This window comes from Agelaius tricolor, unplaced genomic scaffold (assembly GCF_023055355.1).
Source record: "Agelaius tricolor isolate 1412-34295 unplaced genomic scaffold, bAgeTri1.0.p SCAF_2, whole genome shotgun sequence".
In the NCBI taxonomy this organism is placed as follows: domain Eukaryota; kingdom Metazoa; phylum Chordata; class Aves; order Passeriformes; family Icteridae; genus Agelaius; species Agelaius tricolor.
This window is the reverse complement of record NW_027269262.1, coordinates 46,993,319-47,012,291: the sequence shown is the minus strand read 5'-3', so window position 1 is coordinate 47,012,291 and position 18,973 is coordinate 46,993,319. Positions and strand designations below refer to the sequence as shown.

The 18,973-nt window shown below is 36.0% G+C and overlaps 1 protein-coding gene across 1 annotated transcript; it reads left to right on the top strand.

Moving 5' to 3' along the window:
• Window positions 1-17: 17 nt before the first annotated feature.
• Window positions 18-14,559, top strand: NDC80 (NDC80 kinetochore complex component). Its single transcript, XM_071449039.1, has 16 exons — window positions 18-643; window positions 1,030-1,116; window positions 1,892-2,015; window positions 2,143-2,315; window positions 3,541-3,643; window positions 4,458-4,547; window positions 5,812-5,905; window positions 7,026-7,132; window positions 7,943-8,087; window positions 8,385-8,590; window positions 9,777-9,929; window positions 10,203-10,292; window positions 11,107-11,199; window positions 12,710-12,840; window positions 13,212-13,314; window positions 13,673-14,559. Exons 1-16 carry the CDS (start codon window positions 543-545, stop codon window positions 13,793-13,795), a joined length of 1,923 nt encoding a protein of 640 aa, XP_071305140.1. The 5' UTR covers window positions 18-542; the 3' UTR covers window positions 13,796-14,559.
• Window positions 14,560-18,973: the final 4,414 nt, after the last annotated feature.

Sequence of the window (18,973 nt, the reverse complement as noted above, 5' to 3'; positions counted from 1 at the left end):
TTAATATTCCAGTTTGATTTACATTCTGCATGCATATTCTGAAGAGAGCCATAATATTATCTCAGAATAGGTTTTCCAGTTATTATGCTATAATACTGGGACATCAGTTGCAGAGGAATGGATAGGCTCAGAACAAGCGGCTCAGGAGCTGATGTACAGCAGAAGTGCTGTAAGCAGTACTTGTGTACTCGTGGTAGTGGGGCCTTTTTCCCAGTGGACTGAAATGAAAAATTTCTCAAGCTCTTTTGCTTTTAGAACATGTAGGTTTGAAGTGGCCAAATATAAAGAAAGGCAAAACAGTAGGTTTGGAACAAGCACTAACGCTTTTATCAATAAAATTATTGATTTATATATTTCTGGAGTCTAGCGTAATCTTTTTTCTTCTTTTTTTTTTTTTTTTTTTTTGGTCCAATGTACAGGTCTACTTGTTTATTCTGAGCCTTTGGAAAATCATTGTGGCATTTAGAAAAGAAAATACCCTTAGGTGCTGGATTTTCTGATACTGCTGGAATACTGAGGGATTGTGGTTTACAGCAGTCACAATGAGGCGAAGCTCAAGTATTGCTGGAAGCAGCAGTCGACAATCTATGATGGCACTGAGAGTGCAGGACAACAACAAGATGGGTCTTCAGACACCTCAGATGTAAGTCTGGCTGGTCATGTTGCTAAAAATAAGTATATAAAACTAATTCTGAAGAGATTTATCATAGTGTGTTTGAGTGTGTGAGTAGCAACTGAAGAAAAAAATTTGAATAGTGAGAAGAAGGCTCCTTACAGCCAAGGATGTTTGCACAAGTGCTCCAGTTTTGCAAAAACACTTGCTTTAACCTTTTTGTGTACCTGTGTCACGTTTCAAATGGTAACATTTTGTTACACCTTTCTTAGGAGGTGTCTGGATGCATCAGTTGACCTTTCTGGGATGTTACTGGGATGAAGGTGTTTAGGAATATATGTGTGTGTATAGCTCTTGTATGAGCAAAAGATGAATTGGTAGAAGCAGTCACTTGAATCCTTCTCTCTGCTCCTCAGGAAGGACAGAAGCACCTTTGGGAAGCTGAGCATGAGCAAACCTACATCTGGAGCTTCAGAAAGAAAAGTCAGCTGTTTTGGGAACAGGTATGGATAGCTTTCGTTCTCTGCACTGTAAGTCAAAACAAAAATGGTCCTCTGTAATTTTGGCATTTTTCTTTCTTGACAGATTTTCATTATAGGGAATAATGGATCTGAGGCAAGCAGACCTTCAGGTCTGCCTTCCTCCAGTCCTTGCTAACTAAACAATAATGCTGTGGAGCAGGAATTGCTTTGGGAGCTTTGTTGGTTTTTTTTTCCTTTTGGGAATGATGTGCACTGCAGATCTTGAGAGTATTTCAGAGTATTTAAACATTTTCTTGTTTAAGGAAAAATGTTAAGGCATCTGAAGTATACTCTGTGTTAGTTTCCTTTCTCTAAGATACAAACCTTCCAAAAATCTATAAACTTTCTGCTTAGCTCATGACTTTCTGTGTTGTGGGTATCTTCTTGATAGCAAGCCAATGTTGCTGGGGTCTCTTCCTTTTAAATATTCCTTGAATATTTTAGATTTTATTTACAGTCTCAAACATGATTTTTTCATCTTTGGGGGTATTTTTCTGCTCTCTGAAAGTTTATTTCTTTCAATAAAATGAAGAAAGTATTCATCTAGGATGCAGAAATCCCTTTGTTGTACATGTGGCATTGTGGCTTCCAGGTTGATGTTTTTCCAATGACCTTAAATGAAGAGAAAACTTCATGTATCACTTTGTATACCAAATGCAAAGAAAACATAAAGATAGCAGTTGTTGTGACTTAAACATGAAGAGAGTTCTTCTTTCTATGCTTTGTCACAAGACCTGTATTTATTGTCTGTCCCTAGAGCGAGTGGGGCTGGAGGGTCACGCAGCAGCCAGTATGGTGTGTTTGGGACAGAAAAGATAAAGGATCCCAGGCCCCTTCATGACAAGGCATTCATCCAACAATGTATCAAAAAACTTTGTGAGGTAACGTATTAATTTATTCTGCGTGTATGTTAAGAGGTGTAAAATGTGCTAATCAAAATGGTTATTTCCCTTGGTTTCAACTATAAATTTTATTTAGTGACTGGTATTCCATGTGTCTTTTGCACAGTTCCTTGTTGAGAATGCTTATGCCCACAATGTTTCCATGAAATCGCTACAATCTCCATCAGTTAAGGACTTTTTAAAGATCTTCACCTTTATCTATAAATTCCTCTGCCCTTCTTATGAACTGCCTGACTCAAAATTTGAAGAGGAAATTCCCAAAGTTTTTAAAGACCTTGGGTAAGATGATTATTGTTAGTCTCCTGGGCTGAATAGATATGCTATGGCTGGAAATTTAAAAGCTAAGAATTCTGCATTGATAGTTGGGGGGAATGAATAGGTTTATTTATTCAGATGAGACTCTAAAAGTACAATGTTGTGATTGTTTTGTTTCACTTTTGTTTAACTCTAGGTTTACTCTCTGATTTTCAGCATCTGCTATACATTTTATATTTGAATTTGCAGAACTATAAGCTCTTGGAATCTTGCTTTGTCATGTAAAATTTAATTGATTATTTGTATAGAACTTTGAAAGACAAGGCATGATTTTCTTTTACAGACCTTTCTGTTCATTTTGTTAGAATCTAAGAACTAAAATTTCCAGAATTTTGGATCAAGACAATTTAATTTTAGTTTAAACAAATTTAATTTAGCTTAAAATATGTTTTCCTGCCATTTTTCTCATTCTGCTTTCAAAGCAGAATGTGGAAATAACAAAAATTACTGTTGAGGTGAGAAAAACACTAAGTAGCTGAGTGGTTTATTGCTGAATTTGTTCAGTGTTTGAAATCATTAATGCCCCAACACTTTCTTGGAAAGAAAATCCTCTGCCTATTGATAACTGAATTTTCAGTCTCATTAAAAAATAAAAAAAAAATTAAAAAAAGGGAATGTACACCCATGATGGTGTCAGAGTGCCAGGGCTCCTTAAATGTAGGTGCAAATCTTTTTTGTACACTTCTCGGCATTTTAATAAAATTTTGTTTTAATCTATAACATTTGAAACTGCTGACATAGCTTGAAATGTTGAAAAGGATTACACTCTGCTGCACCAAGGGTGTAATTATGGATAAAATTACTAATTCTGACAAGTCACTTGAAGTTTTGGGAGTTCAAGAAGCATCTGGACGACACTCTTGATCATATGGTTTAGTTGTAGGCAGTCCTATGAGGAGCAGGGAGTTGGATTTGTTGATCCTTACAGGTCCCTTTCAAGCCATGATATTCTATGAATCACAAAATGAGAAACCCATGATAATTGAATAAAATCGTGCTCTAAGAACCCAAATTTTTTTTTTAAGTTTTCCTCAAAATTTCCTTTGAAGTACGGTAGAATTAAGTTTGCTCTTCCTTCTGTGCTTTCATCTACATATAAAAATGTGCTGCTTTATTTTCAAAATGTGGTGGTTTGTTTTCATCACTGTCTGCCACAGCTATTAAAAATGGATCTTCTTTGGCCTTACAGGTACCCCTTTGCTCTGTCAAAAAGCTCCATGTACACTGTGGGAGCACCACACACCTGGCCTCAGATTGTGGCAGCTTTGGTTTGGTTAATTGATTGTGTCAAGGTAATGTTTGTCTTAAGATAAATATTTTCACTTTCCAGGCTGGAATGTTTGTTTCAATACAGATTTAGTACATATTTTCTACAAATCTCTTTGTTTAACATATATGTAAACATAGATCTTCTCAGCTGTCATCTGGGAGCTGACCCTTAGCCTTATGTTTTAGTAACTTTTAAAGTGAGCTTTTCATGTTATATTGTGATAGTTTTTTTTCTTTAAATGTGTGCACTGGATAAATGTTTAAAAAAAGGTGGTGAAAAGCTGATCTGTACATACATTAAACGTGAGAAGTTAATGAGTATAATCACTGAATAGAACGTGTATCTCCAGTAGAGATGTTGTGACATCTGCCATTCTCTCCTAAATTTGAAACCTAAGGATGGAATTTTCAATTGAAATTATTCAAATGTCCTGTGATTCTGATACAGAGTGGCGAGTTTTCAGTTTGGGTGGGGTGTTTTTATTTAATTTTAGTTTTGTTTGGTTTGCTCGGGTTTTTAGTAGTGGTAACTGTTGTTGCTACCAGCTCAGGTCTGAGCAAAATTTGGCATCTGTGACAGAAGTTGACCACTGCTGAATTGAGCACCCATGAAAACCCTGTCCTCTTTTGCTCAAAAGACACAAGACAATTTGGCAGTGTTGACTGTCTAGTTCATGCCTCTTTACCTGTGTGTTTAGTCAACTCAACGCAGGCATATTCCATCCTGCTGGCTGAAATCCTCATCCAGTGTTACTTTGCTTCTTTTCATGAAAACCAATATGGAAACTAATGGATGCCTTCATATTTGCTCTTTGTGTGTGCACCTCTGCTTTTCAGCTGTACAATGCGATCAGGGAAAATGCACCATCATTTGATGACAGACAGAGCTGGGGAGGAGAGACAGATGATGGAATTGTACATAATAAGGTACCATAAGAATCAGAATTCCTCAAGTGGATTTTGCCATGTGCTGTAACAACACAATTTAATTACAGTTTAGATTGTTGTTTCATGTATTTATAGATTCTGTTTCCTTTTATATTCACAATGCTTTCTAGGAAGTAGAGTAACATTATATAAAAACCTGATCAACTATTTCCTGAGCAGGTATCATAATCAGTCTATTGGTACAGACTGGGTATTAAACAAAATATTCTCCTTATTTTATATTCACCTTATTCTCCAAGTATATACTGTTCTCCTTTGTGGAGAAAGGGCATCATTATGCTGTTTATTGTTTTAGTAAAGTTTCTGATATATTTTCCTTTAGCACGCAAGACTTCTGAGGTTAACTGCAGTTCAGTGTAAAGACAGTGACTTAATTCTAAATATAGTGACTTGTGCCAATATCTACTGAGTTTACTATGTAAAAATTCATTGTAGTTTTATTTCTGAGCCAAAAAATAGGGTGGCAGTATAATTCGAGCTCTTAATCCAACAGTTTGCTTTCTTTTTAATTTATCATGGATTATTAGTACTACTCAGATTTAACTCAGTGTTAAATCACAGCAGGTGTTTGGAGGGGGCTGCATTATAAGCTAAAACATTTAATTAGAAATTGCAAAAATCAAGTAAAATCATAATTTTGGACTAAGGTTACAACATGATGGTTGGCAAGTAAAAATGCTTTTAAACTAAATACGTTCTTCTACATTGGCACTTATGCATATATATATATATATAGATACAAAATTCACAATACTGGTGTAATTACTTCTGAAGCATCTGTGACTTAGTGTCCAGCAAATTCTTTTTGGGTAACCTTTCTTTAATTCTAGATAAGAGTACTTTGAGATCTGCAGATCTGAATTTTAATGGTCATATTTATAGAAAAGGTCTGTTAAACAGACCTGCAGTTTCCATAAACTAGCCTGAGAGAATCAAATGCATCAAGATGAAAAATTCTTAAATATTCTACCTACAATCTTTGTTAAATATCTTTGTTAAAAATACAGTACTTCCATACCCTTCTTAGTGTGAATTATAGGTGTCTCCTTCTGCCTGAATATATAATCTGTTGACATTCTGTGTTCAAAGGGAGGAAAAAAGTTTAATTTTACAAAAGTGCAATCGAAGCATTAAAGATATTTTTGATGTCTGTTTAATTCCACTGATTGAGTAGCTTTAGACTATCCAGATAATTTACAGGCCTTGGAATGGTTGAAACGAAAGATTTTTAAATTGTTTTCAGCTTTTCATGGACTACTGTGTGAAGTGCTATGATCTTTTCATGAAAGGGAGAGATACCTTTGAAGAGTTGGATGCTGAAGTGCAGTCGAAATTAAGTAAGTTTTCAAATTTTAAGTATTCAATTGTGTTACTGGTTTCTTTTCTCCTAGCATCGGTTTGTTCAGTTTACAAGTGAAAGTGATCTAAGGGAGTCTGAAATACCTAAGTATGTTTCAGTTACTTCAACTTAATGCTCTCTTTTTTATATATATTTTTAGCAGTACAGATGGATAGGTCATGATCTGCTATCAGCTGTAGCTGTGTCACCTGATTTTTTAATGTCTTTGTCACAGAAAACCAGTATGCAATTCTTCAGATGTGAACTCCATCTATGCAGATGACTCTTGTTTCTGTCTGGCAAAGTTAACAATTAAAAAAAAAGAAAACTATTTTCAGAGGATGCACAGCTGATGAGAAAGTTCAGCTTTTGAAAGATCTGAAAGCAGTCTGCAAGAGTTCCAAACTCTATTGTGAGGGTTCTGTATGTGATTCAGCATGCACCTGTGTTTGTCTTCAGGGAGGTAGAAAATTATTAGGTTTTTTTGACTCACTCATTTCACCACCTGCAGAAATACAATGTGAGAACAAGGAAGAAAAACATTTCTTACTTTCTTTGCTCTCCTATGAAAAGCCAGACTAAGGGGCCCTTTGTTTGCAAACTGGAGCCATCAGTTGGAGAGGAAACAAGATACCACACTGTTACTGGATATTGGGAAAAAATAATCATCCCATTTTTTGGCAAAGCCAAATTCAGTAAGGGAAAAGATGTCTCAAGAAGCAAGGAAGTATATGGATAAGAAAGAGGTTGTTAAATAAGTTTGATTTGTTCTAGCTTCACAAGGTAGTCCTGACTTGTATACTCTCCTGTGATGTGGGCTGGATGAGAGTTTGGAAACCCTTCCCTCTTGGGAGTGACTTTGACATGAGGACTCTTTCTGACATGAGGACTGAGGAACCCATTTCTCTTCTTGTTTGTTCTGGGGTTTTTGCCTGGTTACATTTTAATGAAAGGTTTTTCTTATAGGTTTCTTGATTGTTTTTAGTTATTTCTTTAGTGTAAAATAATTATCCAGATAATGGGTATTTACTGTGCTGAAGCTCAAGTTCAGATACTCAAAATAGGTGGTGCTATTGAGATAAATTTGTAACTCCACTCTCTCTTCTGCTCTCCCACAGAGGATTTATTTAATATAGATCCATTCCAGATGGAAAGTTTAGCAGCTGAGAACAAAAGACTTCAAGAAGAGATTGCAAGACTAGAGAAAGAAAAGGAAAGTGAGCCGGTTAGTAAATTGTGTCTGTTTACATGGTGGAGTTTAATTTTATAATATTGACCATTTCTGATGAAGATACTTATGATACATAACAAATGGAAAAATTTCAGTGCTTTGAGATTTTAATTAGGCCAGATTTTTACAGACTCTATACCATTATAGAACAAGGCTGTGTTTTTCTGTGGAATCTTCAGTAACTATTTGTTTGATAATGTGCAGGTATTTACAGGTAATAAGGTCTTATATTGACTGAAATATCAATAAAATACTTGAACCAAATTTTTTAATATAAATTTCAACATTATTTTTTTCAAATGTGTTGGTATTCAAATATGGGATTCAGTGGTAACAAATATATTTTATGGAAAATACTTTGCTTGAAAAGCTGGATTCTGCTTTTAATACATCCTGAGTTTAAAAATGGGTTAGTGGCTGTGCAGGTGGCAAATCGAAATTCCTGCCAACTGTGCAAAATGTGCTGAGTTTATTCCTGGCTTTCCATGCCCCTGTTTCATCTGCCCTCCATATATTATTAGAGTTAAGTTGTGGACTACCTGTAGTAAGAATTGTCTAAAGCAGTGTCTGATGCAAATGAGAGACTTACTGCTGAAATGCAAGAATCTTTTTGGCCTTCTTTGCTGTTATTTTAAATGTGTCTTGACTTGACTTAGCTGTCACAGAGATAAAAAATTATTAAAGTTCTTTAGTTTTATATTTGTGCTATTGATATTGATCAATTACTCTACTTTCTTATCTGGAAAGTGAAGTCATTGTTTTATATTTATCTAAGAGTGCTTGTTCTTTTCACCCATTTCCTAGGATCGTAGAGTAACGCTACGAAACGTGAAATCATCTCTTCAAGCAGATGTCCAGAAATACCAGGCTTATTTGGCTAATCTGGAATCTCATATATCCATCCTTGATCAAAAACTGGAAAGTGTTAATGATGAAGTTGAGACAGCAGGTAAGGAGGACTTGACCCAGTCAGGACAGTGAAGCTAGAAATAGTCTTCAAGTAATTGTACTTCTCAGCTTGAGAGCAGAGCGAGATACTTGGAGTAGGATGATGCTACAAATAAACTTTCCAGAATGGATTGCTTATAAAGATTTTTTTTTTTGTCTAATAGCTCTCTGTACACTGGAGTAATGGAATGGTAATGTTATCTAATAATTATGTTATTTACTCATACAATACAGAGGTGAGGTTTATGTATATAGGCTGGTATTTTATGTCCATTTCACAAATGTTTTATGAACTTAGAAATTGAAGTAGAAGCCATGAAGCAGGAGAATGCCCGGCTCCGGCACATCTTAGATAACCAGAAGTACTCAGCTGCGGACATTGAGAGAATAAATCACGAGAGAAATGAGCTGCAGCAAACCATTAACAAGCTGACTAAGGAGCTGGAAGCAGAAGAACATCAGCTGTGGAATGAAGAGCTAAAATATGCTAGGAATAAAGAGGCGGTATGTGAAAACCCCACTACACTCAGAGGTGGCTGCCAGTTTTCATCATGCAAGCTTAAAATTGGAGTCTTGATAATTTCTTTCCTAAATAATCTAACACCACCACAATACATATATCTAACCAGGCAAAACTGACAAGAATGGCCTCTGTTTACATTATATCTGAAAAATGTTGCGCTTTTCTCCCTTTTTCTGTTTTGCACTTGATGGAAATGTACTTTTTTCTGTATCATAAGCGATGTGTCTAGAATATGAAGCATGGTAAGCTGCCACTGCTACAGCATTAAGAGCTTTGATAACATTAGCATGCCATTGCTTTGATAACACAAGAAATTACAGGCTAATGGTAATATTTCAGAGCAAGGAAGTAAGGCAAAACTAGTGAATTTGAATCAATAGCTTTGCATACATTTAGGGCCTGATTAGTTCTTTGTGTAGCAGTTGTAACATCTTTCAAGGTCCAAGTTATCCCTTCAAACAGCATGAAAAGATATAGTCCTGTAAGTGATGGGATTTAAAGGTTCTGCTTTGCCAATTGGAGAGCTAAAGAAAAGATTTCAAATATATTTGGTAGGGTTACCCTTTATCAAGCACTTTTATTAACTTAAATCCTCAGGTGCAAGTATGAAGCACATAAAACTGGAAAAAGAACCCCTGGGTTCTTTAATGTTTGCATTTAATAGCACTCATTAATTAGAAATTAAAGCGTTTAATAAGCTTTGTTTAAAGGCATGCTCAAGTTAGTTTGTTGTTAGGATGTGTGGCTGTGTAGCATTTCCTGTCAAAACTAATGAGAGAAGGCATATTGACCTTATGACTGATCATTTGTTTAGTATTATTTTCCAGCACGACTTTAGTTCCCCATCAGCTAATTCTCAAAAACTTGAGGCAGGAAAAATTATGGCAGATGAATATGGAAAACCACAGGTGAAACCATTCAGTGTTCTCAGCCATAGACACTAAGAAACCTCAGTGTGCAAACTCTGAAAGAATCATAAAACTGTACCTAATGCAGCAAACTGCTGGACTGGCATTGCATACAGCTCTTGAATACTGTGGGGTAACAAGGAATTAAGGTTACAGAGAGCAACTCAGGAACATGTCTAAAGTACTATATGAATACTTCTTGCAAAGCTTTTCACTTGTATCTCTTTCTATTATTTGTGCCCTTTTCTCCTCTGAGCAGATCGAAATGCAACTGGCAGAGTATCATAAACTGGCTCGAAAGCTGAAATTAATTCCAGTAAGTGCTGAGAATTCCAAAGGCCACGACTTTGAGATTCAGTTTAATCCTGAGTCAGGACCAAACTGCCTAGTCAAATACAGAACTCAGATCAAGGTAAGTAGAATCAATCACTGAAGGCTTTAGATACCACTCACAAAAAAAATGTGTTTCTTTGGGAATGCTGGGAAGGTCTCTCAATCTCACAATGAAATGTCATTGAAAAGCTTGTGTGATGAGTCACCATAATGACATTGTAGTATGTGAAAGAAATTTGGTATTGGAGAATATAGTAACTTAAAAAAAATAAAAGGGAAAGATGTACTGGGGTGCATCTTGGTTCCAATAAGCAAATTGCATTTGTTGGATCTTCTTGTATGCATATTACAGGCTCCCCTCATGGAGATCATCAACGAGACTGAGGAAGAAATTAGTAGAGCCACTCAACGGAAAATTACTTTGGAAGATACTTTGGAACAGGTGAGTTAGTTAATGAAAATTAACACTGAGATACCAACCCTAAAGCTGTATCTGCTGCTTTCATTCAGCCTTTTGCATGGCTAAAGTGTGGTGTGGTGTGGTAGGTTGGTTTTTTGGATTGGTTGGAGTTTTCTGAGGACAAGCAGAGGGGGAGAAGCTGTGAGAAAACTGCTTTAATTGTCATGAAGCCTAGAAGATTTTCTATGAATTTGGGTCTTTGTTGGTTGAAATATTGTGTATTCCCTGAATTAAAGTTTATGTAGCTTACATATATTAGACCATAAACATTGGAAGCATTTGTTTTTAATAAATTGCTCATTCCAGTTGATTGTGTGGCTTACCATCACTGACAAATTGTCATCAGGAAGAATTTTAGTAATATTGGATTTGGGATAGATTGAAAAAGGAGAATTTTATTTCCTCATTCTTTTACCTTTACCTCAGTTTTTATTGCTGAGCATCATGTTATGTGGTATGGAATGTCCTCTTGGCCAGCTGGCCTGGTTTTGCACCTTCCCAGTCTGTTGCCTATCCCTACGCCACTCAGTGAGGGGCCCTGGGAGGGATAGAAAGCCTTGGAATGCTGTGTTAGCACTATTCAGCAGTAGCCAAAACTTTGGTGTGTTACCACACTGTTTAGCACCTTATCCAAAACAAAGCATAACATAGGCTGCTATGAAGAAAGATAATACCATCCCAACCTAGCCTAGTTTAATTGTTTAACCTGTTCAACCAGATGTGGTTTGTGGTGGCATGGATTTTTATGTTGGAATTCTTTTTGAACCATATTTCCTTGGTTATGTTTTCATCCTAGGTGAATGTAATGCTAGAGGACAAGAAACGCAGTGTGAAAATGCTGACAGAAGAAGCTGAAAAGCTGGATGATCTTTACCAGCAGAAGCTTAAGGTAGAACTTCTTACAGTTTGGTGACAACTTATCTTTAATGATACCCTTATCCTTAATTTTTGTATTTACAGCTAAATTTTTGGGTTGCATTCTTTTTGGGCTTCTGCCTTTGCCTTCTTCCCTTCCTCTTACAGGATTTTTTCATTATTTTCAGAAAAGTGATTTGACTGCTACCTTAACTGAATTTCTTGTAAGAGAATCTGGCATCATACTGTAGCAGATCCTGTAAATCATAAATTACTGCATCCAGTAATAAAAGCAGCAACAATCATCTGACATCAGGATGTCTTCGGGCATGTACTTGAAGCAAATTTTAGGATTAACAGAATCTGTCTTGTCTAATCAATTTGTATATAATAAATAAATTTACAGTTTTTAGTAAACATGTTTAATCAGCTTCTGTAAAAACTAAGGAAAACATTGATTGACCAACAAGCATGTGAAATTGTTTTAATGATCTCAAACTGTTGCTTCCTTTAGCTTCCTTTCCCAGCACAGGAGCAGTCCCTATCCTTTTCCCTACTTGCAGTCCAGTAACAAAACATAACCCTCTCTGTTAACAACTGAATGGCTATTTTGGTACCTCCCAACTTCTCTGACAACACTGCTTTAGTGGGGCTGTGGTGCCCTGCAGAAAAATGTTCTTTGAACTATGCCAGTGTTTACCATATATGCTCCTGTAAATCCAAATTCCTGTGCTATAGCCATGAAACAGGGCTATTTCACTGCTATAATACCTGCTGAGGCAGGTGTATATATAGATATATAAAGGCAATTAATTTAGTTTATATTTTTCAAAACCACATGACATTTAGCTTTTGATCTGTTCCTCTTGCATGTACTTTAGAGAAAAGTTAAGCTCATAAAATACACACTTGCCACCAGATGCTTATAAGGCATAGTCATGTAATTCCTCTTCTAATTTTTAAAATGCTGTTTGTAAGTCTTAAGTATTAAAATTATTTTTGAAGGATGATGTTTCAGTAATCTACCAAAATTGCATGTTGAGTTGACGTCAGAATTTTGTTTGGTTTTGTGGACTGTATAGCATCAACAGTGCCATTCTCCTTGAAGAGATGATTATTTGGAATTGTATTCTCTTTCAAACAAAAAAAAAGCTATTTTCTTACTCAAATGTGGTTGTATTTTTTAACCTAGAAACATTTGTTCATGATGTGCCATTTCTAAGCTATTTAGACTATCTAAACAACACTTTTTGATTTTAACTCTGAAGGGAAAGTAGCTGCAAGACAGGCCTTTAAATACGGTTAAAGGAATAAAGAGATGGTTAGGCTTATTCTGGGATGGGGATAATACAGAAAACAGCTGAAACTTTAGGTTTGGGAGGGATGTCCTTGGGTTTGTTTTTTTTTCAGTTCTGAACTTGGAGTTACTTGTGTGAATTTTGAATTCAAGCATTAGGATATAATCAGGTAGTAGAAAGAAGAAAAAAAAATCCAAATTATACCTGAGAAAGGTCTTTTTTTTTCTCCTTTCCTTATGACTATAGGAGATAGAAGAGGAAGAGCAGAAATGTGCAAATGAACTGGAATCATTAAAGAAGCACAAGCAGTTACTTGAGAGTGGTGTCTATGAAGGGCTCAGTGAAGCCACAAATGAATTGCATGATCTCCAAAGACAGTAAGGCTCCTAACTTCCATGTCTGCCTTGTTTATTTTGGTTTTTAAGGATAAAGATATTCTCTTGAATGTAACACAAAGCTGTTTCAGCAGGTATCCATCTTAGTGTATTAATTTCACAAGGTAACAACTGAAAGATGTTTCTCCTCAACAGTATTTTGCAAAAATATTTGTCTGCTGTATCAGAACTCCTGTTTTCCATGTAAGGGGTTTTTTAAGTTGAGCATTAATATATTGTAACTTGGTTCAAATTAATACTAATGGAAAAAAATATGGCTAAACGTGATGATAAATCAGACTTGAAGTGATTGTTTTAAATGTCAGGAATTCTCTAATTATGGACATGACCTTCTGAGTATCTTTACCTTTTAGATATCAAGTCGTTTTGCAAACAACAACAGAAGAGAAGAGAAAAATTGGTGCTAACTTGAGTCGTCTTATAGAAACAGTTGCTACTCATATAGCATCTATAGTGGTAAGCTAAAATTTGATATTCAGAACTAAATCTCTCTAGAGACATTTGCAGTTAAACACTTGGAAATTAGAGCTTACTCTTTCTGAGGAAGTATCAGTTATTTAGCTGCTGCACCGAGTCCATGGATTCTAGTTAAATTTTCTGACAAAACCTTTGGTGTAAATAATCAGAATTGATTGTTAAGTTTCAGCAGCAGTAACATCCTGTCAGGTTAAACCTGTTTCTGATAGATGTCTTTCAGGAAAGTGTTTGATTGAAATTAGTTAACCTGTGCAATTACTGCTTAAAATGCTTTAGCAGAATCAGTAAAATACAGACCATGACAGAGCTACTAAAGTTTTCTGTATCTCTTTTCTAGAAATACCTTGATGAACAGAATGCGAGAATTTACAGAGATGATGAAGAATTCATGCCTGAAGATCTATTGTCAAACTTGACCAGCATCCTAGACAGTTATAAAAAGAAGGCTGAAAGTGTCTAATCACTAGAAAGATGAAGATAAAAATGTTGCATTTCTGAAGCGCTAGTATGGGGCCTTCTAAAGGAATGGGTACTTAGCTGTGTTTAGCACTGAAACTGATTTTAAGTGGAAGGAAGTAATTGTTTGTTTTGTTGACACAAATACATTTGAGAATTAAATATATTAGCATTTTCTTAAATGCTTTGCTCAGACTTTGTACTTTCAATAGCATATGTATGTGTTTAGGGCACACACATCACAGACAGTTCACATCCTTCCCCAAGCCTTATTTTACTAGCAAGACTAAATGTAAATGTCTGCCTCTTGCTTGTTCAGTTACTTATGAAACTGCACAGAGACACCTCTTACATGAGTAAAAAATCAAAACATCTTTTGAAAAGATTAGTCTTGTATAGTAGTCTTGTAAATAATCTAGAAAAAGAAACACAGTAGTTTGAAAACCAAGCTTTGTCTTTAGCTGCTCATACTCCCAGATGAAACTTCACTGAACTTCTTGAATATATGTACCAGAGAAAGCTCTAAATAGGACATCATATGAATTCTGGCTGTATATCTAATCACTTGTAAGTTTGGTGCATGTTAGATACATCAAAATGGTCTACAATGTCTGTATTCTTCTTGTTAGGCCAGTTGGACAAACTTTGATGTTTCCTCAGGAAAGTAACAGTAAAATTAGTGCATGGGCAGCTCTGGTCCAAATGGATTCTTTAAAGAAAATGGATCAATGCTATGTGAAAGTAGTATTTTTATCTATTCTGTGTATTATTTTGTGTTAAAAAATAAATAAATAAAACCCGGCATTCATATCTTGGATAGTTTGTGGTGGTATTTCCTATTAAAAGCATTGAAGTATTTGAGTGTTGTTTTTATAGGTCAAACATTCAAATATACAAAGATAAAAACAATTTTGCAGTTGTTTAAAGGCATTTAGCAGCTGATAGAAAAAGAAAGCTGCTCCTTAATTCTACAATATTTGAATGCAACACGGATCCCTAGGATATACAACCAAACTTGAGTTAGACCCCATCTAAACACAGACTGAATTGTCTAATTCTAGGCTATTTTTGCAGAATGAGTTTAACACTCAGTTGTTCTTAACATAGTGCATGAATCTTCTGGCCCTGGTACAAGTATTTTGTTTCAGATATGATAATGATGACATTATTTAAGCTTCTAATTTTCTGTTCTTTTTTATACTCCAGAATTCTAATTTGACAGCTGGAAAAGTCTTCCAACAGCTGGGAAGTTTTTATGCTTTCTTTTGTTGTCTTCTTTTCTCTTATCTCTACAGACTTACTTTTTGTCTCGTGTAACAAATGAGTCTTTACTACATCCCAGCTCCTTCTCTTTAGAAGTTTTGTCCTTTCGTGATCTCTTTAATACTTTTGTTATCTAAAGTGAGGTAGCAATCTAATGGAGCAAAACTGAGCTGTTGATGAGAGCCACATTCCTTTAAACTATGTGCTCATTTAGGGGCTATGCTCTCTCTTGACTCCCCCATACCTGTTTATCTCTGCTTCTATAACTGACCTTGTGTTTTTAGCATCTGTAAGTTCCTTGCCATGTGCAAGGAACAGTAGTCAGTTGATTAAATGAGAGCAAAATAAATGGCATTTCCAAGGGCTTTCTATTAACCATAATGAAAATGGGTCAAAATCAAAATCACGATGCCTTTGCTTAATGAGCTGGCCAATATAATATTCTGAAATTAAAGTGGTCCAAATATTTTTTAAAAATCCATGTTAGCAACATTGGCAATGTGGTTTTGTTATTGGTCTGTATGTCAGTTAAGCTAAACTGCCTTTAGAACTACCTCAAATTTGGATCTAGGTTCTGTAAAATACTGTGGGGCTGTGTGTTGTAATCTAACAGATCAACACCAGGCAATGTTTACTAGGTACTATGTCTTCACAATTTAAAGATTGAGGGAATTTTTTAATCCTTGTTCAACATGTTTTCTCTGTGATATTGAAAGTCAGGCAGTTATTTTTTATTTGTGTTCTGTAATATGGCTTCTGAATTTAGGCAGTAGGCACTAGAACATAATTACTGCTCTTGGTTTTGGTTTTGTTTCTTTATTGGGATATAAAGTCTTAATGAGAAGGTACCACAGCACTTGCACATTTCAGTAGTATGAGTCATTTGTAAATGTTGCCTCTTGTATGGATACAGTTGCCTCATTTAGTGATAGTGTACCTTTTGTACAGTATAATGTGTCAATTTTTGTATTCTTACACTCAATAAAATTTCTTCTGCCTGTTTCTAAAAAAGACTGATCCTTACTGCAAGTGTAGAAATAGGACATAAAATCCCAATCATCTGACTTTCCTTGAGGAACTAGATAATCATTTTAGCAGCAGATACTAATTCCCTGGCTCTCCTTGCTGTTGAACATGCATTGTGTAGGGGAAAACTAAAATGCAGAAACATCTTCACGTAGATTTTAGAGGAATAAAAATTGCTTTAACCTTTTTAAAAATAGATGGCTTTTCAAAAATTCTTAGTAACATAGGGCCAAGCTGCTTTATGATGACAATGATTTATGTAGTGTCCTTTTGGCATTAAACTCACCAACCAGCCTTTTGCTATCTTCATGTTGCATAAGTATTTCCTTTCCATGACCACTCTTGCATCTGCTTTATTATTATTATTATTATTATTATTATTATTATTATTATTATTTATAAAAAAATAACATTTGATGCTATAGAAGCATGCTGGAAGTCTGTAGCTTTCTTCTTTTCTCTAGGGTATGTTGTATTTTTCGTATTTATTTTGTTGTCAGAACTCTCATCACCATCAAGAACATGGTAGCTCTTTTTTAGTTCTTTTTTTAGAGTACTTCTTGAGTGCATCATGTAGATTCATTCAGGTTGGAAAGGGCTTCTAATTTCATTGAGTTTAACTGTCAGTCTAACAGTGCCCCATCCACCACTCAACCATGTCTCTGAATGCCACATCCTCATGACTTATAAATGCCTCCACGGCTGGTGATTCAACCGCTTCCTTGAGCAGCCTGCTCCAATGCTTGACAACTCCTGCTGTGAAGAAATTTTTCCTAATAGCCAATTTAAACCTCTGCTGCAACCTGTGCCTGCTCAGGCTTTAACGTTGCAGTGTCTTATATGAGGCTTCTGCAATGCCCTTCATTGATTTTGCCAACATAAAGCATGGCATGCCTATGCAAGCCTTTAGTTCTGAGCTGAGTAACAATTTGTGCTCTGTGGCTCTGTAATACTTCCAATAGTGTGCCTGCTCTGGCCTTTTATGGGAGCTCTTAGCCCTGCTCCAACTTATGTGGTAGAATTAAAAAAACAGGTATATATTTTTTTTATGTTCTTTTTTGAAAGAGTAAGGAAGAAGAAAAAGTCAATAGCTGAAGACATTCCCTTTTCACTAACAGGGGCAACTCCCTCAATGCAATGCTCTAGTAAAAAAGGAAGACTCTGGTCTCTCATGCTAAATGACTGTAAAGCAATGGATATTTTGTTAACAAGGGTGTTGCCTATTCATTGCTCATCTACAGGTTATTTGGTATACAAGTATTTTGAGCACTGCAAACAATCTGAAGAGACTATATATATAATCTTTCCACTCTTCTTCGGGATGCTCTTGTTTGCTTTAATACTGGAAACGTTAATGCGTCCTTCAGAGCCAGTTAACCTTCCTCTTTTGGCAGTAGTACAGAACAGGGAACTTACCTGTTTTTTCAGTACTTCCTGTCTACAGATTTTTGGCTTTGAAAATGTCCTGGTATGATGAAATCATGTATCATCAAGTCTTTTATGCTTGCAAAGCTCTCCACCATATAAGGCTATTGAATCTTCATCAGGATTTTAGATTTTAGGTGCTTGTTGGAAGTTTTGATGGTATTCATTCCTTTTTAAGAAATGGAAGAAGCACAGAAGACACAAAGGCCTCAGTGCCCCCCACTTGATGAGGGACTATCAATGTCGTAGTCAATATCGTATCTAAAGGATGTGCACTGACATCTTCAGCATCTTTAGTCCTCTATCAGGAGATTCACAGAGTTCTATCACTCAGCCTGAGGAAACTCCTAATTTCGCAGGCTTTTTTGTTTGGTTGGTTTTTTTTTGGTAGGACTTGATCTGTTTACAGGATTTTTCTAGACATGACAGATGTCAAGTCTGTTGCCCACTACTGCCCACTGGACAGTGGACCTTTTGTGAACCCTGGCTCATAAAGGTCTACCAGTCCCAGTATTTGCCTGAGGTAGACAGGATCATTTGTCTGTCTACAGGATGACTGGCTGCACTGTCCCTCCATTACAGAAGTTCTTATCAACAGCTTCATGATAACAAGGAACCTTTGTGATATGTGGTCTGTATGTTGTTGGAAGGGTGTTTCCTCTAGCACCTCATGCATGAGACCACAGTTTTAATTGGCAGTGACCACAATTTTAATTGGCAGTGACCTGATAAGCATTTTAGTCTCAAGAACCTTTTGCACAAGGCAAAGATTTAAAAGAACATCTGTTACTCCAGTTTCACCTCTAAAGCAACATTTATTGGTCTGGCAAGACTCCAAAGCAGAAGGAAAGGTGATGGAATGTGTATAAGTATTTTGAAACAAGCGAGATGTATGTAATTTTACTTCACTTTTCCTACAAGGATTCAGAATAGTGCATGCCTTTGTATTGTTAGAAGTCATGTGGTTCGGAGAACACTGAACACTAGCACAGTCATGCATGACAACTGGTATGCCCAGCTGAAAGGCATTCACTATTCTGCCTGGAAAAGAGCATCTGGAGTTACTAGTTCTAATTATCTGGAAGGTCTTGATTAGCAATGGAAATTACATTACATTTGAAATGTAGAGTGGACACCAAATAATGGGGTCTGCTTGACTACTGCTGGGTAGTGACTTACCATCTTCTTCCCCCTTCCCAAGGCTTAGGTCATCACTCATAACAAAGTCATAGGAAAGCTGCAGAGTTGAGTCACACAAGACAAGAAAGGGTTGCATGGTTCAGGCAAGTTTAGGTATTTTAAGAGAAAACCACTCACTTGAAAGATATAGAATTGTAAAGGTATAAACAAGAAATCAAGGAATGATAATTCAGCATTAATGAGGATCTCTTCCAGCAATTGCTGGATGGTTTGACTCTACAGAAGCCACTCCTCAGGTTCTTTATAATGGATTTTGAGAACACAAATA

Coding starts and splice junctions, on each gene's coding strand:
- NDC80 (XM_071449039.1), top strand. CDS start 543: ATGAGGCGAAGCTCAAGTATTGCTGGAAGCAGCAGTCGACAATCTATG. Junction 3,644..4,457: donor GGTTAATTGATTGTGTCAAG/GTAATGTTTGTC, acceptor TCTGCTTTTCAG/CTGTACAATGCGATCAGGGA. Junction 4,548..5,811: donor ATGGAATTGTACATAATAAG/GTACCATAAGAA, acceptor AATTGTTTTCAG/CTTTTCATGGACTACTGTGT.